This window comes from Tenrec ecaudatus, chromosome 9, assembly GCF_050624435.1.
Source record: "Tenrec ecaudatus isolate mTenEca1 chromosome 9, mTenEca1.hap1, whole genome shotgun sequence".
In the NCBI taxonomy this organism is placed as follows: domain Eukaryota; kingdom Metazoa; phylum Chordata; class Mammalia; order Afrosoricida; family Tenrecidae; genus Tenrec; species Tenrec ecaudatus.
This window is the reverse complement of record NC_134538.1, coordinates 75,200,411-75,227,041: the sequence shown is the minus strand read 5'-3', so window position 1 is coordinate 75,227,041 and position 26,631 is coordinate 75,200,411. Positions and strand designations below refer to the sequence as shown.

Here is a 26,631-nt window from a genome sequence, read left to right as displayed (position 1 = left end):
CTGTCCAAGAATTAATGGAAAATATCAAGGAAAGCTGAAGAAAGATGACGTAAGGCAGAACTTAAGGAAAGGTTGGGGAAGCTCTTGGGTGCGGAATGGCCGGATTGGGGTAGCCCGGCCCCGCCCCGCCCCTCCGGCCCCGCCCTCCGGCCCCGCCCCGGTCCCGTCGGCTCCTCCCCAGGCCCCGCCCCACGCGTCCCTCCGAGTCGGCCCCGCCCTGCCTCGCTGGAGGCGTCCGCGTCAGGTGACAGCCCGGAAGCTGCGGACGCGCTCGTAGGCAGTCCGGCGGAGAGCCCGGGGGCGGCGCTGACGTGCGCCCGCCGCTCCGCCACCTCCGGGCTACCTGCGCGGCCCTCATGCTTCCCACCCGCTGACACCTGAAGACCGCCGCTCCCCGCCCTCCTGGGGGCCGCGGGGTCGTCCGCCGCCGCCCGCCATTGGCGGTTGAAGTCGTCGTCGTGCGGAACCGTGGCGGCCAGCCATGGAGAAGCCCGAGCCGGACGGCGATGGCGCCCCGCGGGGCCCAGTTCTTCACATCGTGGTGGTCGGCTTTCACCACAAGAAGGGCTGCCAGGTGAGGAGGGTGCGCGCTCGCCCCGCTGGGCCGCGCGCCGCCGGCCCGCGGCCTCGCCTCGGCGCTCGCCTGCTTTCCAGCTGCTCTCCCCGCGAGCCCTGCCCCCGCGCCCCGATCTTTCTGCGCAGCCGGAAGGTGATACTGTGAGCGCGGTGTGGGGGGATTGGTAGTTTGGTTTTTAGTTCTCCTTTGGTGAAGCAGGAAGGAAGCATCGAAGATCTGCGACGGTCGTTCTCTTCTTCGCTGTCTCCACTAGGGTGTGGGGGTGTTCACCTACGACGGGACCCTTTAGACAAATTCCCGCCAGTGAACCCCGTTTTCCATGGAATGAGCTCTTGAGGCTCCTTTACAAACGACCTCAGGTTGATTGAAGCACTTGGAAGCATTCTAGGGAAATCGGTCAGAAGCTTTTGTTTATTATGTGAGGGACGGACAGTGATCTTAAGGATTTACATTTGTCAACTGACGCTGCCCCTCCCACTTATTGAGTCTTAGTTGTGCGACCTAATCTCTCTTCCAGATGTTACCTTTGGCATCTCCAGGATCAGTTGCAATAAGGGAATGTGTATTTGTCCAGCATCAAATGTGCGAAGGCGGTATTGTTTTTTTGTTTGTTTTTAAGGCGGTTCGCTGTTGGTTGAAGACAGCATTTGAAATGGTGAACAAGAACAATGGAACATTTGCATCCTATATCTTGAAGGCAAAGGGACAAACTAGGACCAGGATTACTCAATGAGAGCTCCCATACCAGAAAGCAATGATGTCATAATGTCTAGTAAACAAAGTTAAATGCTTTTTTTTTCAAGTATTAAAAAGAATGAAAAAAATGTTTGCACCTTGCATCTAGGTGATGATACCATCCGTTTCCTTGTACTACACACACACACACACACACACACACACGACACACTTTAGGAGACTTCTTGGGGAATGTTAAGTTCTTTAGAGGACAGAAAGAGAAAAGTGCTGAAGGGAGTGAAAAGATGGTTGAATATTGCCCCACACGCACACACAAAAATATGTTCTGTTAAGCCAACTCTCTGACTGAGGTTACAATCTCATTTGGGATCGGGTTTGGTTTTGTTATGTTGTTGCTGCAGGATTAGTGTAGGGTGTACCATGACTCAAACCCTTTAGAGATAGAGATTACATCTTCTGAGATAGAGAGCAAGCTAGCAGAGATGGGGGAGTAGAGAAGGATGCCAAGCCATGTGATGATCAACCAGGAGCAGACTGAGGAGCCCACAGAGAGAAAGCCTTCAGGTAGAGCCACCGCCTCGAATTTGCGTGTCTAGCCTTCAAAACTGTGACAAAATAGATTTCTGCTTGTGGTATTTGACGTATTGCAGCACTTGATAACTAAGACAGATGCCACGAAGAAATGGCTGTTCTCCGTGGCACTGAAAACAAATTACCCAGTAGCAATGGGATAGCCTTTTTGAAAAATGCAGCCCCGTATTTAGAGGTAAAAGACCTTTGAGACTATCATGACAGGAACATTAATTAGATTTTTTTATATTTGCATTTTTTAACTTAGTAGTTATTTTATGATTTTGGGTATGCTAAAAAACTCTCAAGTTCACTGCCATGAAGTTGATTCTGACTCATAGGGACCCTATCAGAAGAGGGCAGAACTGCCCTTGTGGGTTTCTGAGACTGTCACTCCTTTGGGGAGTAGAAAACCACCCCCAGGGAGTGGCTAGTGTATTCAAACTGCTGACCTTCCGGTTAGCACCCCAATGCCTAACTACTATGCCACCAGGGCACTCTTTCTGTGGGTATAGGTGAAGTAATTGAAACTCTGAGCAAGTAAAATGAAGTCAGCACTAGAATTGCTTCTGGTACTATGTTTCATCGGTTTGGCTACATGGTTTCTGGGTAAACTAAGTAGGAGCCCACTTGAGAACCCAAAAAGGAAATATCTATATTGGCAGGAGATAAGATTAAAATCTCATGATTTTTTGCTATATAACGCGGAGAAAAAAAATAGTCTATACCTGCAGTACTGGGAAAGTACATAGTATTTCCAAAAAGGAAAAGTTTCTCATATGAAAATATAATGTTGCTTACGTTTCAAAGAAAACAGAGGGATAGTTTGTTAGAGGCTAGCTGCTTTGGCCTATCATATAGCATCTTTGGTGCATGGCATTTTAGGGGGATTTGCCTGGCTTTGGCTTCAACACTGATAGGAAGGCGTTGGGCTATTAATCCACAGGTCAACAGTTCAGACCTATCAGCCACTCCTCAGAAGAAAGGTGAGGCTCTCTGCCCCTATAAAGATGTATTGCCTTGGAAACCCAAAGGAGCATCAGTACATTGCTGTTCTATAGGGTATGAGTCAGAATTGATTCAATGGCAGTGTATTTGTTTTAGGCTTGTAAAATGTGCATTGTGCCAGAGTTAGAGACCTAGGCAACATCTTGGCTTGTTCATTCAAGTCCAAATTGCTTAACACCTTTTTAACCTCATCTTCTACTGCAATACAAAGGCAAGGTGGGACACGCATGGTGTAGGGGTTGTTTCTATCTCAGGTCACAAAGTGGCTGGTTTGATAGTGATAGTGCTGAGTGGAAGAAGATAGCATTTTGCACGCCACTTCTCTCTTGGGTTGTGGCAGAAAATGAAGAACTGTCTGGAAATCCTAACTGCCAGGCAAGGTTTATATTGAAGACCTATGCCATCAGAGGAGTCTGTGTGTTTTGTGTTTATCTTGAAGAATTTACCATAAGAAATGGTGATAATAAACACGCAATCTCCTGTAAAATAGAAAGAAAATGAAGAGCGGAGAACCCATTGTATTCCTTTCCTTGGGCTGCAGTAACCAAGAACCATACACTGGGTGACTTAAAAGAACAGAAATTCATTCTCGCATAGCTCAGTAGGCTAGAAGTCTTACATGGAGATGTTGCTGACCTGCCATCCTCCCGCCAGGCTTAGGTTAGAATCTCCCTCCTGGTCTCTACCAGCCTCTGGTAGACTCAGGCACTCCTTGCTTTGAGGCATTTCTCCAGTCTCTGCCTGTAGTTTCACAGTCTTCTCTCCCTCTCTGAATGCCTGTTTCTTATAAGAACATCAGTCAGAGTGGATTGAGGGCCCACCCTCTTCCATTATGACATCATCTTAGCTAATTACATTCACAAGTAAGGTCATGTCTTGAGGACCCAGAAAAGATGTGAATTTGGGGTCGAGGAACATAATCTAACCCAGTAGACTTGTTCTAACTTGCACGTGCTTGGCAAATCACATTTGAGAATGAAGCTAATCAGAGTCACGATGCACAATGAGTAAAAAGGGTCATTTGTCAGAGCTGTTAGAAAATTATCAGTTGTACTTATTAGCTCGAATCGTGTCTTCTGTATTTTTTACAAGAGCCAAACATTTATACTCTTAGTGAAAACCTTACTAGTTCTCAGAAAACTTTTGGCTTACCGGTAATTTGTGAATTTTCGACTGTTCCTCTAATGGAGGTTGGTTGGATCGGTGGCCCTAGAATTTCTGGATTCCAAAGAGTTAGGTGAATGGATGATTGATATAAAACCATTATGGAAACCCTCTTTGTTGTGTCTGGGTGGTATCTAGGAGCTGCTGCTACCAGAGCCCGTTTGGTCAGGTCATGTTGTGAATAAAAAAGTTTCACGCTGGGTTGGCTGGTGAAATTGACAGTTCAGTTAAGTCAGAAACAATGGAAACTTTGCTGGAGACATTGAGCTGGAACAGGACAATGAATTGATGTGCGCTTTGATTGGCCAAAAAAAAGGAAAAATAATTTCACTACCTTTTATTTCCCTACGGTTCCCCCACTTAAGTCTTATTTTTTAAAAAATATTAAGAACCGTGTTAATTTTGCCAGAAGAAAAGCCATATTATAAAAGCAAGTACCCCAAACTCCACTGCCATCAAGTCAATTCTGTCTCAGCGGGACCCTATGGGACAGAGTAGAACTGCCCCTTTGGGTTTCTGAGGCTAAGTCTTTCAGGAGCAGACAGCCTCATAGTTCTCCCGGAGTGGCTGTGGGTTCAGAGTACCAGTCTTGTGCTTAGCAGCTCACTGTGTGGCCCACTATGCTATGGCACCAGAATTCCTCAAAAGCAAGTACCAACCTACCGCTATTGAGTCTGTTGTGATTTGAGGCAACCTTATATAGACTTCTGAGGCTGTAAATCTTTACAGGAGTAGATTGCCTTTTTTTTTTCTCCTGTAAAGCAGCTGGTGGATTTGAACGACTGACGTTGTGGCTAGCAGGTTCTACTCACCATCACCACCAGAGCTCCTTAAAAGGAAGTACACTATCCTAACGTTTCCAACATATAAATTCACTTGTTACCATCAAGTCAATGCTTACTCATAGCAACCCAAACATATATTAGTTCTTAAAAGATGTTCTTCACTTCTGTAAATAAGTCTTTTACCATGTTCTATAACTCTACTTTCTTAGTACCCTCCCAAACCAACTACTTTTCATGGTTTGGAAACTATGTATGTCACATGCCTAAGTTGTGGACAGAATGATTTTTCTAGAGATTATTCTTTTTAACTGGCATGTGAGGTGTTGCAGAAGTTCTTATTATATAAGGTTTATCCCAGGATCGATTTCTCAGTTGCCTCATTCTGCATTTTAAGATATGACTTCCAGGTGTGAAGGACAAAAGTGCTTGACTTGTGCACTTGTGATTCTGATGGCAGAGGGTTTCAGTTAGTGTGAGGATGCTTTGCTAGACTCTTCCAAAATTGTCACTGGACACATTCACCACTCTGTCTTCTCCTGCCTAGAGGTTGTTCACAGATGCTTCCATAACAAAAATTCCCATAAACCAGAAAACCTCACTGCCTTCACGTTGTTTCTGACTCATAGCGACCCTATGGGACAGAGTAGAACTGGCCCTGTGGGTTTCCCAGACTGTAAATCTCTCAGAAAGCAGACAGTCTCATCTTTCTCCCTCGGAGCAGCTGCTGGGTTCAAACTACTAACCTTGCTGTTAACAGCCTAAAGTGTACCTCTATGCCTCCAGGGCCCCTTTCAGATTCAGGTGAGGTGCAAAATAAAACCTTTGTTTGAAAGAAATGCCTTCGAGTAGTGTGCATGGTTACACATGACAACTACATGTAGGCATGCACTGTCTTTATGGTCGAGCAATAGTTTCATGCAGACCTCAGGGAAGGCAGCCTTTTAACACAGCTGTGCTGCCACAGACTAACCATGTGGAAGGTGTTTGCTTATCTTGCCTTTTTCCCTCACATTTCCCTCCTTTGAAGTCCTTAGATGTATTTCAAGTGGAAAAATGCTTTCGTTGATTTAAATAAAGATGGGCCTCTGGAACAGAATTATAGGGTGTGTGTTTCTGAAGATCCCATGTTATTATTCCAGTGGCAATTCTGCCACTTTGTTGTTTATTCCACATGTAGAAATTTAAGTGATTTTAAGTAGTATTGTGACATTTAACAGATTTGAAAACTAAACATAAAATGTTTATTCCATTTATTTTGTTGAAAAAATATTTTAATACAGTATTTAACAAAAGGCGTCTTTCCTTAGAAACCCCCCTGGAACTAGATTCTTTGACATAAGATAAATTATGGGCACCTCCACTGTATAGTAAGTTTTCTTGTTATCATCCATATTTGCTCTATGCCAGTAAATACACCAACTATATTTGTCAAGTTAGCATCATGTTTTGCTAAAAATCAAGTTTATATCAAGTAAACTCTTTGATTCTTTAACAGATGGGTTAAACGTTTTAAAAGCTATTAATTTAACCAGGAATTGTTATTTTCCAAAGTGATAACATAGGTGGTTGGACTTTTCATGGTTTTGTATACACAACTAGCAGTTGTCACTTTTAATAAACTGGTTTTACCAGTCTGCTTCTAAAGTAGCAGAAGTATAAAAGAACTATGCCTTATATTTACACTCGTGCTAACAGTGAATAAAAGGGTACCAGGTGGCCTGTTGGGCAGACTTTGGACAGCTAGCTAGTCACAGAGTCCGCAGCTCAAACCCATCAGCCACTCTGAGAGAAAAAGAAAAGTTGAGGTGCCATCTTCCTATACAGAGTTACAGCCTCAGAAACGCAATGCTCTGTGAGTCAGAATGGACTCCGCGGCAGTGTGTGGGTAGCAGTGAAGAGAGAGGCATGTTTTCCTGGGGGTCTGAGTGAATGATTACAGAAACATCTCTAAGGGTAGCTGAACGTTGCTTTGCGAATTCAGGAATGGGTTGAGGTAATTAGGGGATAGTTTATATTTAGGACAATTTAAGGCCTGACCCACTCTGGTTATGGTGACAGATGGCCAGCTGACAAGCATATTGTTTTGACCTCTGCTACTGATAGAATCCTGTGGTGACCATGGTGAACCGTTCTGCTGGGTGAGGGTGTGTGAATCTTGTTGGAGTAAATGGGCCTCTGGAACAGAAGAACAAAGTACTGGAGAGTTGCATTTTAGGGGCAGAGCCTTGGTGGTGTCAACGGTAAACATTCAGTACTGTTCAAAAGGTTGGTTGGTTGAACCAATCCAGTGGCTTGTGGGAGAAAAATCTGAAAATCTGCTTCCATTCAGGTCGTGGTTGTGGTTTGGGTGCGGTCACGAAGATAGGGACCCCTGTGACCCCGTAGAGTTCTGCCCCCTGTGAAATCTTTATGGGAGCAGATGACCAACTCTTTTTGTCTAGGGAGCTGCTGGTGGATTCAAACCTCCAGCCTTTTGTTTAGCAGACAAATGCTTCACGATTGTTCCAAGAGGGCTCCTCTTTCATAAAGACTGCAGCAGAAAACACCCAATGGGACAGGTTTACTCTATCACATAGGGTCGCTTTGACTCGAAAACACCTGAACAGCACCCAACAAAGCAAGAGTTTAGGGAAGAATAGTTTTATCCGAACACTCTTTCGAACTACTAGCTTTAAGGAACCCTGGCTGCAGTGATGAAGTCTAAACTGCCAGCCACTGTCAGGTGGTTGGAACTCACCCAAGCCTCTCTGCTGGAGAAAGACCGGTGATGTGCGTAAGTAAAGACTGCAGCCTAGGTCAGTGGTTCTCCACCTTCCTCATGCCCAGACCCTTTAGCAGGTGGTGGTGACCCCCACCATAAAATTATGTTCATTGTTACTTCTTAACTGTAATTTTGCTACTGTTATGAATTGGGTGACCCCTGTGAAAGGGTCATTTGACCCCAAAAGAGGTTGCGATCCACAGGTTGAGAACCACTGGCTTAGGTAACCCTGTGGGGTGGGGTGATTCTACTCCATCCTATAAGGTCAGTTTGAGTCAAAAATCAACAATAGTTAACAACCACCTTAAAAACAAAACAAAACATTGCCATCTAGTTGATTCTGACTCAGAGCGACCCTATAGGACCGAGTACAACAGCCCCTGTGGGTTTCTGGACTGGAAACGTTGACAGGAGCAGACAGGCTAGCCTCCTCTTTCTGCAGAGGAGCCGCTAGTGGGTTTAAACCCCCAGCCCCGTGGTTAGAAGCCCAGCAAGTAACCAACTGCACTGTGAGAGCTTCTTAGCAACAGTCTTGCAGATGCTTTATCCGTAAACAAGAGTCCATTGTCTGGCTCTCCTCAACACTTTCATCTCCTAATATTTTGGTGATGGTCTGTTTCTGATTTGGACATGCTTGGTTTTTTTTGGTTTTTGATATGCTGAAATAGTGATCTCTGATTTTGCAGGGCAGCGTGTTAACCCTTAGAACAGCATGCCTCGGCAGTATCAACCTTTGTAGTGGAAATTTAGAAATTTCAGGAAGATTCCTTTGTCCTCTTACGATTTCTCCCAGCTACCAGCTAGTTAGCAAATACTTTATTCTTCTTTTAATTTAAGCCTTTGATCCCTAGTGAAAAGCTTATACACCTGAGGTAACCTTCACCTTCATGTTACAGTGTGATTTGGAGCCTTTACTGAGCACAGCTTTTGCTAGAGAGGGGACGAGCCCATCTACTAGGAATAGGGACTGTAAGAGAAAGAGGAAGGTATGTAGGGAGAGGTGCCTTTACCTACTTAATAATTTTGAGCAAAGCACAAACTCTCTGCTATTAGTCCATTCCAACTCATAATGGGCCCACGGACAGAGTAGAACTGCCCCTGTGGTTTTCCAAGGCCATATCTCTATGAGAGTAGAAAGCCTGATCTTTCTCTTCAGAAGCAGCTGGTGGCTTTGAACTGCTGACTTGACAATTAGCAGGCCAGTTCTAAACCCCAGTGCCACTGGGGCTCCTGACCCTCCTTTATTTTCTGGTTACACTGGTGTCAGTAAAAATTCCTTTGCTCGCTAGCATATTTTCAGAGGATGTTATGTAAATTGATGTTTTGGGCAATCTTTAAATTAAGCTATCTTTAAAGTTAAAGTTAAAGTAGCATTTCTTAGGTCAGAAGTAATTCACTTGTGTATGTGCTCACCGTAGTAGAAACAAATGGAAAAATGTAGACAACAGAATGGGAGGGAAGCAAGATAACACTTCTAATCCTGGACTCGAGAGAAATCTGTTCCTAGCACTTTGGTATGACTAATCAATCCTTCAGTTTTCTTTAAAGATAATGTACTTTAAAAATGTATTTTGACAAAGTTTTGTTTCAAGGAGAACCCATGTAGCGATAGTTATATCTGTCCATATTAATGAATATTCAATAACAGCATTTAAAACTTGCTATATAGGGCTTAGGTGGCATGTCGGTTTTTTACTGTGTGGAACAGTGCTGCAGAAACACCCGTGTGGCTGTTGGCACCTTTCATTTTACTTTAGTTCAGACTTCATTTTAGCTTGTGCTTTAATGGAAGTCTTTGGCAGATTTTAAAACAACATATTGAACACAATTTAAGTGAACATGGGCGACTCTGCCTTCCTAATAACCATCAGTCATTGCACTGTGACATTCTAGGGTTATTTTGGCATACTGAGTGTTTTGCATGTGGCTCTGACTCAGAGGGGCGGGCAGTCGGGGAGGCTGCTGAGATATTAGCAGTTACCACTCAGTGTTGACACAATAGGCATTGGTGGGAACCAGCAACAATTCTCCATTTGCCTTCATTAAATGTTAAGACTTAAAAGTATGTCATTTAGGAAAAAAGGAGAATAAGTCAAAGAAACAATGGGTCTTCTCATTTCTTATATAATCCCATCACATACTGCTCTAAATAAGCGTGGTATTTTCAGAGACTTAAAAGCCACAGCTTATTTAGTATGGGAACCCAGACCTCTCTTGGAAATTAATGTACCTTAAGTACTGAGAGTGTACGTTTCCATTAAGTAAAGTGGCTTTTTTTAAAAACTCTGAAAACAAGTTATGTGAAGTTTCTAAACTCCAAGAGTATACCCTAAATACAATCTGTGCTTGTTGTGAACTATTTAAAAACTATTTATGAGAGTTTATACCAATATAGATTGCCACCTTGCCATTTGTCTTTGTTGTTCTATGATGACATTATTAATAGCTACCATTTATTGACTTGTTGCTGTACAAGCATTACATTAGATATACTGATTTTTTCATTTGTTTCTCCTTACAGCCTCCCAGGTAATAACAGCACATTTTTATAGAGTTTCAGAGACGAGGAAATGGAAGTTGAGAGATGATCAGCAACTTGCTCAAGGTCACAGCCATTAAGTAGCAAGCTGGGAACTGGAATTCAATGCCTACTCATTTTCAAAGACCCATATTGATTTTTTTAAAGTATGCTGTTTTATTAACTTGAGGGATAATTTATGATCACTTAACACACACAGACCTTAAGGGTGTAGCTCAGTAAGTCTTTAAATGATGTGCACACCCATGTAAACACTACCCAGATCAAGATACAGAACAATGTCAATATTTTAGAAGGTTCCCACATACAAGTAGGTTCTCTCCTTCCAGGTAGTATCCACCTAAAGGTGTTCCCCCGTGTCACCATAGATCGGTGTTGTCTCTTTTGTGCCAGACTTCTTTTACTCTGGTTATGTCTGAGATTGATCTTGTTCCTTATAGTCAGTCATCGCTTTATAGTAGTATATCATCTGAATATACTATGATTTACTCAGTCAGTTATGGAGGACATGTGGATCGTTTGCCTTCTGGGGTGATTACAAATAAAGCAAAAAATGTGTCATTTTACAAGTTCTGTTTGTGTTTTAATTGTTGAATTTTATTTAAGTCTGTGAAACTTGGACTTTTTCCCAGATAGTTATACACATTTGTGCTTCATGACCAAAGTGTTTACATGGAGCCTAAGATAATATAGGAGCTCTAGATTATCTTTTAAATAAGTAATCCTTGTTAGACACTGTTCTGTGCCTCAATTTTTTAAAGGGCACACTACCTGTGGGATGCCTAGCCTGTGGACTGTGTTGCTGTAGGTTTGAGGTCCCTTTAAGGCCACAGGATTGAAATTTACATCTCCGGAGCTGAGGACTGACAGTTGGTGACCTGCCTTGCTGTTTGCTGCCTGTGCTGGGATAGCCTAGCTCTCTCTACAGAGGACTACCTGACGGCCCTCAAGACTTGAAGGACTGCTAGTGTCTCAACTCTCTCACGGGAGTGAGTCGCACTGAGCCATTTGTATTGATTTATAATTTAACTCTTTATTTCTTGTATTATATATCTATCTGTTTATAATTTAACTGTTCATTTCTTGTGTTATATATCTATCTTTATAAATATATATATATATATAATTATCAGCAACCTAGTTTTATCTCTCTAGAGAACCCTGTCTAACATAGTCACATACACTTAAGCTCCTTTGTGATAATTTTTCCCTTTTAACTAGGAGCTAACAATTAATGAATGCATTTGAAGCCATCTAGCTTCCTATAAAGTAGCTCTCAAAAACTAATTTTACTGGAAAGGAAACAATGTTCTCATCTGCCTAAAAACTGACTGCATCTCTGATCTGTGAGTTGTAGATCTGCAACTACTCATGTTCCAAAGAATGCTGTGTTAGTCTGGGTAGACTAGAGAAACAAATCCATGGATACACATATGCGTATAAGAAAGAGTTTTATATACAAGAGCAACTGGACATTGAGAAAATATCCTAACCCAGTCTAGATCAAGTTCATAAGTACAATATTAGCCCATATGTCTGATCCCAATCTATAAAGTCCTCTTCAGACTCATGAAACGCATGTAATGACGCCGAATGTAGAAGATCACAGGCCAGTGGGTAGAAAGTCCTTGGATCCAATGGCATTGAAAACATCTCAGCCTTGGCAGGAGTCTTTTGCATCAGGGTGGGTCCATGTGTTTTGTCAGCTGCTATATCTCCCAAGGAGTGGCAGAGAGAAGTGTTCCCCCTCATTGCTACCCCCCTCCAAGGAGGAAGTACCAGAATTCTCAGGAGAAGGCCATGCCCACACATAGGTTTCATTGGCTATGATCTGATTGACAAGCTAGACTCACCCCTACACTCTTAATTCTCAGATTGACAAACGATTATATATCTACCACAAATGCCAAGTCCTGAGAATAGAGAGTCACTTTAAGTTGTGCAGTAGAGTCACACAGCTGTCTAGGGCACTCCTGAGTCTGGGAATCATAAACAAAACCCAATCCAAATCCTCAGAGACACATTTAGGCTGATTAGTTCATTAGGGTTACTATTAGATAGTAAAAGTTCACTACCCCAAATCTCAGTTAAACTATGAGCTCAAGATGGGGTCTGGAAGGGCATTTGACATATAAAAAAATTTTGATGGATGTATCAAATGTCCTCCAAAAGAAGAAATTTATTAAATCATGAAACCAGTAAATTTAAATATGAAAAGATGCATAAATATAAAATCATCAAACTTCAAATATCTACCTATTTATATCACTGGATATTCAAGTGGCAGGATCCACTTTACTTAGAGCTAGTCATAGTATTTACATAACAGTTACAAAGAGAAAAGGTGGGAGGAAGGAAAAACACTAAAATGGCTGATTTCTGAGAGGTGCAAGCTGGACAAAAATGCTTTCAACACAAGGAATGAAAAGATGGTTTTTCTGAATGCTACATTTGAACTGTCCAAGAAATGGTGATATAAGTCAGTCTTCTAGTAATGGTAAAAAGTACTGTGTCAACAGAAGGACATTGGGCCTCCACTCAGTACTCCCTCAATGCAAGAATATTTTCTTTTATTAAATTGGCATACTATGATGCTCACCTTCCCAACACAACTGATGAAGACAAAGCGGGCGAATAAGCAAATGTGGTGAAGATAGCCGATGGTGCCCAGCTATCAAAAGATATAGCATCTGGGGTCTTAAAGGCTTGAAGGTAAACAAGCGGCCATCTAGCTCAGAAGCAACAAAGCTCACATTGAAGAAGCACACCAGCATGTGTGATCACGAGGTGTCGAAGGGATCAGGTATCAAGCATCATCAGAACAAAAAATTGTATCATAGTGAATGAGGGAGGGAGTGTAGAGTAGAGACCCAAAGCCCACTGGACATCCCCTTACAGAAGGGTCTCGGGGAGGAAACGAGCCAGTCAGGGTGCGATGTACCAACGATGAAAAATACAACTTTCCTCTAGTTCCTAAATGCTTCCACCTCCCCCACTATCATGATCCCAATTCTACCTTACAAATATGGCTAGACCAGGGGATGTACACCGGTACAGATAGGAACTGGAAACGCAGGGTATCCAGGGTGGATGATCCCTTCAGGACCAGTGGTGTGAGTGGCAATACTGGGAGGTTAGAAGGAGGGTGGGTTGGAAAGGGGGAACTGATTAAAGGATCTACATGTGACCTCCTCCCTGGGGGACAGACAACAGAAAAGTGAGTGAAGGGAGACATCAGACAGGGCAAGATAGGACAAAGTAATAATTTATAAATTATCAAGGGCTCATGAGGGGGAGAGTGGGGAGGGAGATAAAAAATGAGCTGATGCCAGGATGGAGAGCAAATGCTTTGAGAATGATGAGGGTGATGAATGTACAAATGTGCTTTACACAATTGATGTATGTGTGGATTGCGATGAGTTGTATGAGCCCCTAATAAAACGATTTAAAAAAATTTTAAGTACTATGTCTTTCATAGCTTACAAATGAAACTGGTATCTTGTGGGTTCTATTTACCTGTTATCAGAAGAAAAAATGGCAGTGGGGTGGGTAAGAGGCCTACAACAAAACAAATCATAGCCTATTATGAACTTGTGCTGTTTTCAAAGTACCCTTGTTTCATGCCTTAACAGTGAAGAGAAAGCACAGTGCAAACTACCAGTTTACCAATTGAACACACCTGTGGGCTCCACAGATATACACAGGTATCCAAGATGGCTTCCCAGCAATTCAGGGCCAGTTGCTCTGTACCTCTCTCCCTTTTCCAGGCATCCCTGATGGAATGTGTCCCCTTTACAGCAACACTGTTTTCTTCAGAGCCATGCGTTTTAGCACCAAAGCCAAGGCTCTGTCATGTTTTCACTTAAGACCCTCTGGTCCTGGCAGATGTATACCTCCTCTCCAACTCTCTTAAAAAAATCAAAACCACAAAAGGATTGGTATGAATTGGTGCTTACCCTCTCCTCTCCACTCCATTACATAACTAGCAAGTAATGACCACACTGGTCGTCTCTAGGATGCAAATATCTGCTTTACTAATGCTTAACATGCACAATGAACCGATTGTTGTAAAGCCTGTTATAGAAAAGGTACTTACAAATGAGTGCTGTTTTGAGACAGGCAACAAAATATTATAGTCCTGTGTTAAAGGTGTTTTACTGTATCTAGAAGTATTTCATTAATGTTTAATAGTTTTTATCATTTTATTGGGGGCTCATACAGCTCTTATCACAATCCATACATCCATCCATTGTGTCAAGCACATTTGTACATATGTTGCCATCATCATTTTGAAAACATTTTCTATTTGAGTCCTTAGTATCAGCATCTTTTTTTCTCACCCTCCCTCCCCCACCCTCTTGAACCCTTGATAATTTATAAATTATTATTTTTTCATGTCTTATACTGACCGATGTCTTCCTTCGCCTACTTTTCTGTTGTCATCCCCCTGGGAGGGGGTTATATGTAGATCATTATGATCAGTTCCCCCCTTCTCCCCCCACCCTCCCCTACCCCTCCTCCTATCGCTACTCTCAATATTGTTTCTGAGGAGTTTATGCTCTGGTCTAGCCAGATTTGTAAAGTAGAATTGGGGTCATGATAGTGTGGGGTGGGGGTGGAGGGAGCATTAAAGGACTAGAGGAAAGTCGTATGCTTCATTGGTGCTATACTGCACCCTGACTGGGTCGTCTAATGTGTACTAGTTTTATGCATAAAAAGGCACACTATATTCAGAGACAAACACGACTAACTGATGGTTTATCTAGCCACTCCAATGCAAATAGAAATTTGACTTAAAGACTGCTTTTAAGAACAGAGCCCATTTGTAATCCGGGGACTGCCTGTTTTTGTTGGCTGTTTATTTTTGACACAGAACGTTTGGGGCTTAACACTTCTACCTCAGCATCACAGGTTATTGCAGGGTTTACGATGTACTAGGTCTCCTGAGAAATACAATCATGTATACGGTAAAGGTAAAAGTACTATTGAGACTTACCAAGTTAAAATCAAGCTTTTAAAAAAAGTTAAATGGAAACAACTATTTTAAAGCATTTACTTTTATACATAATTAGAGAAATTTTACTATCCCCTAGTCCTTTATGTAAGATGAGATGGTTGGATTATAAACAGAAAGATAGGTGATTTTGTTTCAGATTTATTTTGCATATTTTAAATGTAGAAATGTATTCTTTTTATACTGATAAATTTAATTTTTATATAGTTGTGAATTTTACTTCTGTGAACTGGAATCATATAAAATTTAAAAAATAACAAAACAGAAACTCACTGCTATTGAATCGATTCCGACTCATAGTGAACCTTTAGGACAGAGTAGAACTGCCCCTGTAGGTTTCCAAGGCTGTAACTCTGTACAGGAGTAGAACCCTCTATGTAATAAATTCTGTGTCTGAATTATTTTGGACATATAGAAAGGAAAGATGTAAAGTATGATCAGTATTCAAAATATGAAGAATATTCTATTTAAGATAGAAAAACCTTTTCAATTTGGAAATAACTGGTTCTCTCCCCCCCATTTGAATGGTACTGAAACGTTTATAATGTTCTTTTTAAAAGCTAGAAACATTAAATATTAGATAATTTAGACTTAATTAAACAAGGAAATAGTACTATATAGCTATTAAAATTATTTGATGTCAGTGAATTTGGAATTTTGAGTTTTATACATAGACATAGGAAGAAGCCTACATGAACTATTTTTTAACATAATTAACCAGTTTAGCAGTTAACAAATGCAAGAATTTGGTGGTAGCAAAGAAGCTCTAAAAAGCTGCTAACAAGATAGGCATTATAGAATTTGTGAATGAATTGTGTTCCAAAAGTTGATGGTTGGAATTCCAGAAAATCGTGTAAATACTCAAGGCCCAAATCAGCCCAGGGCCATAAACTTTAGTCATAACATTCTTGGAGTGTGTTATGTACACTTGTCTCTACATAAAGCACTTTTATGGGTAGCTGCATTTGGGCTTCCAACTAGAGTTGCTCAGAACCGATTGCCTTTCTTCAATAGAGTTGGGAATACAGAGAATATATTGATGATAAAGTAACGTCAGGCATTAATTAAGTAAACTTCTGGTCACTGGTAATTTATTTACTAAACCTTCATTCAGGATAGATTTTTATACCTCCCTTTGCCTCCAAGAGAGTTGGGTGGATATAAGATCTCCTTGAGAGGTTAAGAATTGTTTATAGTTGTCTTTTTTTAATTCCAAAGGAAATATGGATCCATTTAAGAGTAAATACCAACTTAATTAAAAGTAAAGCATACGTGATAATGTCTCAATTTGCTATCAAAAGGTTCGGAAAGACTGTGTGTTTTGTATACACAAGTAACAGTAAAGCAGATGTGTCAAGAAGTTAGCAATTGGTGAATGTAGATGAAGGCTATGCAGATGTCTGTACTCTCTGAACTTCTCTGTCAATTTGAGATTTTCTAAACAAAAGGAAGATTGGAAAAAGGCTTACCAGATTATTCTCTTTTTCTGTATGAAACTTACTCTTCTCTCCAGGAATAAAACCTCTGTTAAGCTTGGGTTTGCTTTTTTAAAAATCATTTTATTGGGGTCTTGAACGGGTCTTATCACAATCAATACATACGTCTTTTGTGTCAAGCACATTTGTGCATATATTGACATTATTCTCAAAACACGTTCTTTCTACTTGAGCCCTTGGCTTCATCTCCTCATTTTTCCCTCCCTCCCCAACCCTTCTTACCTCAAGAACCCTTAATAATTTATAAATTATTATGATTTTTTCATGTCTTATACTTACTGATGTCTCCCTTCACTCACTTTTCTGTTGTCTGTCCCCCTAAGTTTGTTTGTTTGTTTGTGTTTTCAAGCATGTGTGTAACTACATTTTTTGCGTAAACAGAATCATGAAATTGGTAAGATTATCTTGTCTAGCGCTAGTGGCACAGTGGGTTACGCATTGGACTGCTTGAAGTCAGGTCACACCTGTCACCTGTGTGCGAGAGAAAGATGAGGCTTTCTATTCCTGTTAAAAATTGCACTCCAGGAAACCCACAGGGGCAGCCACTCTGACACACAGAGTCACACAGAATCAGAATCCATCAGTGGCAGTGCGTTTGACGGGTTTTTTGTTTTCAGTTTGCTGATACTCTGCTTGTTTTTTAACTTAGCAGTATGTATTAGTTTTCTACTGCTCCCGTAACAAATCTCACACACTTAGTGTAAACACACCGCCGTCCAGTTGACCCACACTTGTAGCAGCCCTGTGGGACCGAGTGGACCTGCCCCATAGAGTTTCTGAGACTGTAAATCCTCATGGGAGCAGACTGTCTCATCTTTCTACCTTAGAGTAGGTTCAAACCTCCAACCTTGCAGTTAACAGCCCAACACTTATCCCACTGTGCTACCAGCATAACCTGCATTAAATTTCTGCTGGTAACTCGTCTGCCTTCCCTTAAAGGGCCTTTGTGACTCAGGTGGCAACTTGGTTCTGTTGAAATGGGAGGGAGCAAGTGAGCCACCATCACATCTTTCTTCATCACAGATGGGAAATAAATATGCTGCTCCTTTTTTTCAAAACCATTTTTTAGGAAGCAATCCAGACTTCATACCGTTCCATAGTTGTCACATCAAGCAGTATTGTACAACTGCTCCCAGTATCAGTTTCAAGAGATTCTTTTCCTTTTTGAACTCCTTAATATCAGCTCCCCTTACTCCTTCACTGGACCCCCCCCCCCCCAGGGACTTTTCTTCTAGTTGTTGTCTCTGTAGGTTCATCAATCTTGAATTTCATATATCAGAAAACACATAGAAAAATAAAGAGCAAAGATTAAAGAATGCTACTCACAATGTCAAAATACCAAAAAGAATGTTAAAGTTACACAAAAATTTTAAAAACCAGATCAAGTCCAAAGAGAGCATGTGACAAAGTTTTAACCATTCAAGTCAGATTTATCATTTTAATCTCTTGTAGTCATCTCTCCAGTGTTCCCTGTCTGGTAATCAGTTTATTGAATAAACTTCATTCCTATCCCTCAATTATAGAGTTAGAAGGATATCGCTGGAGGCTTACTCCCTTTGTAAATCTCAGAAATGTATTTTGGGCTTCCACTGTCATCTATAGCCTTCCGAGTTAAGCTCTGAATACCATTCCTTCTTTTGGATTTGGATTATATAATTTATAACCTTGGGTTATGGATATTGGAGTGCTTCTTCCATGTGGACTTAGTTGACATCTCACTTAGATGGCTGCTGGTTTGGAAGCAATCCTTTAAAGCCCCAGTTGCTATTCAGCCTGATACCCGGGGACCACCTAATTTCTTCACCACACTTTGCTATAGCACCCATATCTTCTGTTAAGCATGCTTCTTTTTTCTTACATTTGTCCAACTTTAAAGTGTATATTACTAATACGAATATAAATTCCTGCTTAGATATATTTTGATAGAAAAACAAAGCATAAACTACCTTAAATTTATGAATCAACTTGGTAACCTAAACCCCATATATGTAATTGTTTTCTTCAAATTTTTCATTAAAATAACAAGAAGTAGAAACAGAAAAAGCTAATAAATGCAGGGAATAATAGGAATTAATCATGTTAACTTCACGGGAAGTTCAAGCTCATTTCTTAAAATCACCTGTAGTGCTGGTTCAGCCTTCCCCTAACAACTTTGTCGAAACCCTAAGATCACAGGCACAGGTATTGGAAGCAAGAGAGCCAATTCATGCAGAGCAAACCTACATCTCAACTTGACTTCGCTGGCCCCTTTGTTGGACCTCTTCTACTCATTCATTAGTAGGTTGGTTTTTCTCAGGACTCCACAGCTTCAGTTCTCCAAAATCTGAATCTAGACACCACCATACCTCCACTAGAACCCCTACCCCTGACTCGTCTACGCACACAACCTGTAAATTAGAATGGAGGAAAGGTTTGAAATCATTGCTTCATTTACTCCATTTTGTGGCCCCTGTGGGAAGGCAGAGAGGTTTTGTTTTGTTCTATGGCTAAGACTTCTCAGTGATGCCTAGTGACATCAACAAATGAAGCTTATAACTCCACTCCTGTCATTCAGGGATGAAAATCATTCTCAGTGCTCCCTTTGGTCAACAACCTTTTGGCTAACATTCCTTACCATTTTAGGTTGAATTCTCCTACCCGCCCCTGATTCCGGGAGATGGACATGACAGCCACGCTCTACCTGAAGAATGGAAGTATTTGCCTTTCCTTGCCTTACCAGATGGCGCTCACAACTACCAAGAAGGTGTGTAAGGAGAGAGTGGAGCAATTAGTAAATTATATACAACATGTAGATAATAAAATATATAATCTAAGTGGCCAAGCTGATTTTGATTCTGCGTACTTTGGTGAATGAAAGGTTTACTTGTGAAAATTTATTAACTATTTAAACTACTTGTTTGGAGGTAACCAGTCATGCTTTTGAGGACATTCAGAGGAGTGCCGTGGAGGGGGGCAAAAAAAGTACAGTGAATATTCTACAGTTTTCTTTTTTACAGGTCTGTTTCATTTTATCTGAGTATGTGTAGTTTTGGTTTTTCCCCCTCAACTATTGAAAATCATTTGCAAACATGGCACTTTCCCTGTAAACACTTAAAGTGTGCATGTCCTGGGAGTAAGGTCAATCTCCAGGGAGACTTCTGACATCATTATGACAGCTGAGAGGCTGAGCAGCAATTCCATAGTCACCTCACATCCACACTCTGTTCAGATTCCCCTAAGTGACCCTTGAATTTTTTAGATCCATTAAGGTTCTTGTGTTACTTTGGTTTTTATGACTCTACTTTAAAAATCTGGAACCAATAATCTCTGAAGGAAGTGATAGTAGTCTCAGTTCAACCTATTATAATTCAGCCTCTTGGACTCTTTTTTTGAGTATACACGGGAAGGCAATGAGAGAAATTATAAGAAGCCAGTGGTTGGATGCGGGAAATAAGTATGGCATAGATTTCTTGTTTATTACACCATCATGTTTGTCTTAATGACCAACATATTTATAATAACTTCTAATTTCATGGTTTATTAGTAAGGGTTAAGTTCTCTCTGTACTTAATATGTGTCTGTATCTTTTAGATACTGTGTATTTTCATTTGCCACCCAGAAGTGGAAACGGAGCCACAGTATATGGCATCTCTTGCTATCGACAAATTGAAGCCAAGGTATGGGAGATCCCAAAGCAAACCAAACCCACTGCCATGGAGTCGCTCGGACCCCAGTGACCGTATTTGGCAGAGTTTCTCAAAGTGGATGATGCCATCCTCTGGGGGTGCTGGAGCAATGGGGTGGGGTGAAGGGTGCTGTAAAAGCAGATGCCGTATATACTCAAGATTAAGCTGACCTGATTATCAGCCAAAGCACCTAATTGTACCACAACACTGCATAAAAACTGTGCTGGAAAAACTCGGTTTCTACACAAGTATATACGGTACTTACATGTTATCCTAGATTATGGACTATTGTACAAAATTGTTAATTGCGAAAGGGATACTGCATACATTTTTTTATCTAAAGAGTTGGCAGGCCAAATGAATTTGAGAACTTATGCATGGGGTTTCCAATGCTATAACTCCTTATAGTAGAGGGTAGCCTCATCTCTCCGTCCTCACAACAGCTGGTGAGCTTGAGTCACTGACCTTGCTGTTAGCATTCCCACACTCACCCAACAATGCTGCCAGGGCTCCTTCCAAGGCGTGGGGGTTATGGTGGGTTTACAAGTGAAACAAACAAAAATTCTCTCACAGTGTTTGACCCCTCAAAACATATCATTGGGGACACAGTATTTTTCATGTGGTGTCCATGATAACATTTTAAGATGTTATAAATCATTTGTTGCTATTTTTCCAAAAGCCCTACTTATTCACATGGAAGTGTTTTCTATAAGTTGACATTGGTGAATATAATTATATGCATCTCATGTAATATTTTACATTGTTTTTAGATAGTGATACCTAAATTATCCATTTGTCTCCAAAATACTCAGTGATTTCCTTTATTGTCCTAGTTCCAGAAATGGATTCAGTTCATAACTTAAAGCAGTGGAGAAGCAGGTGTGCTGAGAAGGAGCGCTGACAGTACAACAGCGAACCAGAGGGTCCACAGTTCAAATCTACCAGTGACTCCCAGTGAGGCAGGGCCTGGCGATCTGCTCCTGTGAAGATCACAGCCTAAGAAACCCTTAGGGCAGTCCCCTGTGATCCAGAGTCACTGAGTCAGTACTGGCATGATGCACACAACCACATGTATTGTGTTTTTTGTTTTTGTTTTTAAAGTGAAATTACATACAGTAACTTCCAACAAATCACGTTACCTTAATTGCCTATAAAGTTTTGTGATACTTGTACAAATAAACCAAGAATGGAAAATAAAATAAATAAATAAAAATAAAGCAAGATTGATAGTCCTAACTTTCTTGGTTAGCTCTTGAGCAGCACTGTTTTTTTTTTCTGATGGAAACAGTTTTCTTTTTTTTTTTTAACTTTCTATTTTGACTTAGAAGAAAGTTGAAAGAACAGATCACAGTTTTACATTTGATAAATCATACAAATCGATTCAACTTACCTATTGCAATCTGCTCAATGTACCACACTTACCCACTTCCTCTCTGTCTCCTGCATCCCTTCCTCCTCCTTTCCCACTCCTCTGAACTTTGTCTTTGGATAAATGCTGCCCTTTTGATCTTCAATGGTTGATTATTCTAATGTACAGGTTAAGTTCAGTTCTAGATGTGAAGCGTAAGGGCCACAAGGGGTCTCACCAGTATCTACCCAACCAGTAAGCCTGGTATTTTGAGTTCTGTTTCACAGTTTCTCCCACTCTGTCGAGGACCTTCTATTGTGATCCTTTTCAGAGCAGTTGGTAGTGGTAGCTGGGCACCATCTAGTTCTTCTGGTCTCGAGGCTGTAGAGACTAATATTTGCATGACAGTTCGTCATTTGGTCTAATTATTTTGGGGGGAATAATCATTTGGGTTTTTTAAAAATTTTATTAGGGGCTCATACAATTCTTTTCACAATCCGTACATACATCATTTGTGTCCAGCACATTCGTACATATGTTGCCATCATCATTCTCAAAACACCTGCTTTTCTACTTGAGCTCCTCATTTTTCCCCTCCCTCCCAGTTCCTCCCTCCCCCCTTCCCCTTGATAATTTATAAATTATTATTATTTTATCATATCTTACACCACCCAGCGTCTCCCTCACCCATTTCTCCACTGTCTGTCCTCCAGGGAGGAGGTTGTATGTAGACATTGTCATCTGTTCCCCCTTTCTCCCTCACCTTCCCTCTACCCTCCTGATACCACCACTCTCACCACTGGTCCTGAGGGGTTCATCTGTCCTGGATTCTCTATATTTCTAGTTCCTATCTGTGCCAGTGTACATCCTCCGGTTCAGCCAGATATGTAAGGTAGAATTGGGATCATGATAGTAGCGGGGAGGAAGCATTTAAGAACTAGAGAAAAATTGTATATTTCATCATTGCTACACTGAACTCTGATTGGCTCGTCTCCCCTTGCAGCCCTTCTGCAAGGGGATTTCCAATTTCCCCCAGATGGGCCCTGGGTCCCCACTCTGCACTCCCCCTCATTCACAATGCTATGATTTTATTTTATTTTTTGGTCTTTGATGCCTGATAATCTGATCCCTTCAACGCCTTCTCATCTCACAGGCTGGGGTGCTTTGTTGTTCCTCAGTTAGATAGCCCCTTGTTTATCTTCCAACCTATGAGACCCCCGATTCTATATATTTTGACAGCTGGGCACCGCACTTGCCTATGACCTACTTGTTTCCAGCGTTCATGTCGGGGTAGGCTGGTGTGCTTCTTCCATGTGGGCTTTGTTGTTTCTTAGCTAGATGGCTGCCTGATTGTCTTCAAGCCTTTAAGACCCCAGATGTTATATCATTTGATAGCCAGGCACCATCAGCTTTCTTCACCACCTTTGCTTATGCACCCACTTTGTCCTCAGTGATCGAGTTGGGACAGGCTGGTATGCTTCCATATGGGTTTTGTTGTCTCTCAGCTAGATGGCTGCTTGTTTATCTTCAGGTCTTTAAGACTTCAGGTGCTATATCTTTTGGTAACTTGGCACCATCGGGATTCTTCACCACATTTGCTTGTGCACCCATTGTCTTCAGCGACTTTAGGTGCTATATCTTTTGGTAGCTGGGCACCATCAGCTTTCTTCACCACATTTGCATGTACACCCATTATCATCAGCGATCGTGCCAGGAAGGTGAGCATCTCAGACTGCCGAATTGTTTGAACAAAGTGTTCTTGTGTTGAGGGAGTGCTTGTGCAGGGGCCCACTGTCAGTTTTCCTTAATACTAAACTTATAAATATATGTACATACATCTGTTTCCCCCTCGTCGTATATAAATATATTTACATCTTTATATGCCTATATTTAAATCTCTGTGACCACCCTTTGCCTCCTAGTTCTTTCCTCTATTTCTTTGTACTTTCCTCTTGTCCCACTATCATGTTATGCCTTCATTTAGGTTTTAGGAATTTCTCTTAGTTGCATTGCCCTTGATCCAGCCCTGCCAGACCTCCCACACCCTCCTTGACACTGATTTTGGATCACTTGTTGTTCCCTTGTCCTTGGGTTTATTAACATCCTCTTCCTTTCCCCTGCCTCCCCTACCCCCATGGCCCCTGGAACTGTCATCCCATTGTTCTCTCTTCTGGCCTGTTTATTCCTCCTATCGCTTCCAGGTAGACATGCTATGTACTATCACAAGACTGAGTACAACAAAGTAAAAACAGAAAGTGAAACAATAGCAACAACAGCAACACACACCTGCATACACACATAAATGTATGAATAGTTCAGGGTCTGTTTGTTTTCCTTCACGGGTGCTTTCCAGTCCAGTCTGACGGGGTGCCATGACTGGCACCGCCTCTATCCCTGGGGACTTCATTGCTCTTCTCCCCCTGCGGCTCTGCTACATGCAGGTGGGAACAATCTTGATGAGTAAAATTTCTTCTCATGAATTAATACTCTAAAGCAGTGATTCTCAACCTTAGCTGTACAGTGGATCACCTAGAACAGCGATTCTCAACCTGTGGGTCGCAACCTCTTGGGGGGTTGAATGACCCTTTCACAGGGGTCACCTAAGACCATCGGAAAACATGTATTTCCAATGGTCTTAGAAACTGAGACACTGCTCCTCTATCTCTAAGAGGGTCCGCCCACATTCAAATACACCCACATACGGGTATAACACGTGAAGACTGTTACCCATATACACTATGCTTCAAGACAAAATTTCATTTATTTTTAATTAGAAATAAATATTTCACAATATATAATATTAAACAATATATAATTATATGTTGTTTATGTGATTGATCACTATGCTTTAATTATGTTCAATTTGTAACCATGAAAGTACATCATGCATATCAGATATTTACATTATAACTAATAACAGTAGCAAAATGACAGTTATGAAGTAGCAACGAAAACAGTTTTATGATTGGGGATCACTACAACATGAGGAATTATATTAAAGGGTCTCTGCATTAGGAAGGTTGAGAACCACTGGGCTTAAAGAACCTATGCACCTTGCTTGCCCCAATTGTAAGCCTTGTGAAAGTGTTAATAATCATTTTTCAGTGGAAAAGGTATATTAGTTTTCATCAAACTTAATAAAGATCAAAAAAAGAAGGAAAAAAATTAAGAAAGATCTTTGTCTTCCCAAAGGGCTGTTTTGCTAAATATAAAATTCTGAGATTTTTTTCCTTTCTTTCTAAAGAAACTGGGATACTTAATACTGGAACACTCTTCTAGATTGTTCCTTGACATGGAACAGTCAATTTAAGAAAACTGGAAACAACATTTCCTGCTCTGGGGAACAAGCCTTTATCTTCAGCACTACAGTGCTGGTGCCCTCACAGATTCTGGCCCTGAGTGCTCACACTGGTATCTGCGTTCCATTTCCTGCATACTCACTCAACTAAATACATCATATGTCTTCTATTAACTTGCTAAATTTGTATTTTAAAAAATCGGAATCCTTTACTGTGAAATCCTTCTAATGATGACTGTTTTTTATAATAGGCCTTGAAAGTAAGACAAGCAGATGTCACCAGAGAAACTGTTCAGAAAAGTGTCTGTGTCCTAAGCAAGCTGGTAAGAGACTACTAACCTGTTCTCATGTTTTTGGAACAGTCAAGGAAGACTGGCGGTTTTAATGGAGGATAAGGCAGTGTCTGAATGAGCGGAGATTGTTACTGCAAGAGCGTATTACAACTGATCAGGAAGTTGGCAGTAGGCTCATTAGCTATGGTCTTGTTGCTTTTCTTTCTCTTTGCTTCTACTAAAAATGGAATTAAAAGATAAAGTAGGAGTGGGGAGGGAGGGGGGAAAAAAGGAGGACCTGATGCAAAGGGCTTAAGTGGAGAGCAAATGCTTTGAAAATGATTAGGACAAAGAATGTACGGATATGCTTTATACAATTGATGTATGTATATGTATGGATTGTGATAAGAGTTGTATGAGCCCCTAATATAATGTAAAAAAAGGGAAAATCCTTAAAAAATAAATAAAGATACAGTAATTTTTCCACACGCACTTTCTCTTCCCTTCTTGTATATAGTGTTTTGGGTTTTGTTTCACAGCTTTCATTGTTAAATTATCTGCCATGGTCTAATGGGATAATAGTACCCATATCAGGAATATCCGATGCCTGGTGGCAAACTAATATTCTCCCTTCCTAATCTAAAACTAAAGATCTATATTATTTATCTTCAATTTATATGATTATTATAAGCAAAGTTTTTGTAATTTCTAGAGTTAGTCTAATGTAAAAATTGACCTATAACCCATAGGAATCCTAAAAGGGTCAAATAATTTAATGAACTGACTTCAAGGCATCTCTAATTCCTTTAGAATGGATTTTGCTTTTTATGGGAAAAATTAGGTCATTAACTTTCACCAGAATCTTAGAGCGTTCTGAGACCCCCCAATAAACACTGGTGCCTTAAAGAGTGAGTTCGAAAGTTTTACTTGCCAGTTTGATATTAAAGAACTAACCTTTGCAATAAGTGAGATTAGTTTCATATGCAGGGTTGCTCTGAACACCCCATGAAAAAAAGCAAAAAATATCGTCATGTATAAATGAGCGTATGAAACAGAGGTTTTCTGATGTGATTTCTCAGTAAAGGTACTTTTTCTTTTTCCTTTCCTTTGCTTTCTCTGCCCTATTTGCTATAACCAGTCAGACCCTCTTTATTTATTTATGTATAAGTCATTTTATTGGGGGCTTATACAACCCTTATTGTAATCCATGCATACAACCATTCTGTCAAGTACATTTGTTGCCATCATAATTCTCAAAACATTTGCTTTCCACTGGGGCCCTTGGTATCAGCTCCTCATTTTTCCTCTCCCTCCCTACCCCGTCCCTCATGAACCCTTGATAATTTAGAAATTATTATTTTGTCATGTCTTATATTGTCTGACATCTGCCTTCACCGACTTTGCTGTTGTCTGTTCCCCCTTTCTACTCCACCTTCCC

At 40.9% G+C, this 26,631-nt stretch overlaps 1 protein-coding gene across 1 annotated transcript in view; it reads left to right on the top strand.

The window, feature by feature from the left end:
* Positions 1-263: 263 nt before the first annotated feature.
* Positions 264-26,631, top strand: part of AVL9 (AVL9 cell migration associated) — a 60,908-nt gene continuing 34,540 nt past the window's right edge. The window contains exons 1-4 of the mRNA XM_075558209.1: positions 264-574; positions 19,233-19,353; positions 20,181-20,266; positions 25,173-25,244. Coding sequence (XP_075414324.1) covers positions 482-574; positions 19,233-19,353; positions 20,181-20,266; positions 25,173-25,244 — 372 coding nt within the window. The 5' untranslated portion in view covers positions 264-481. The remainder of the gene's footprint in view (positions 575-19,232; positions 19,354-20,180; positions 20,267-25,172; positions 25,245-26,631) is intronic.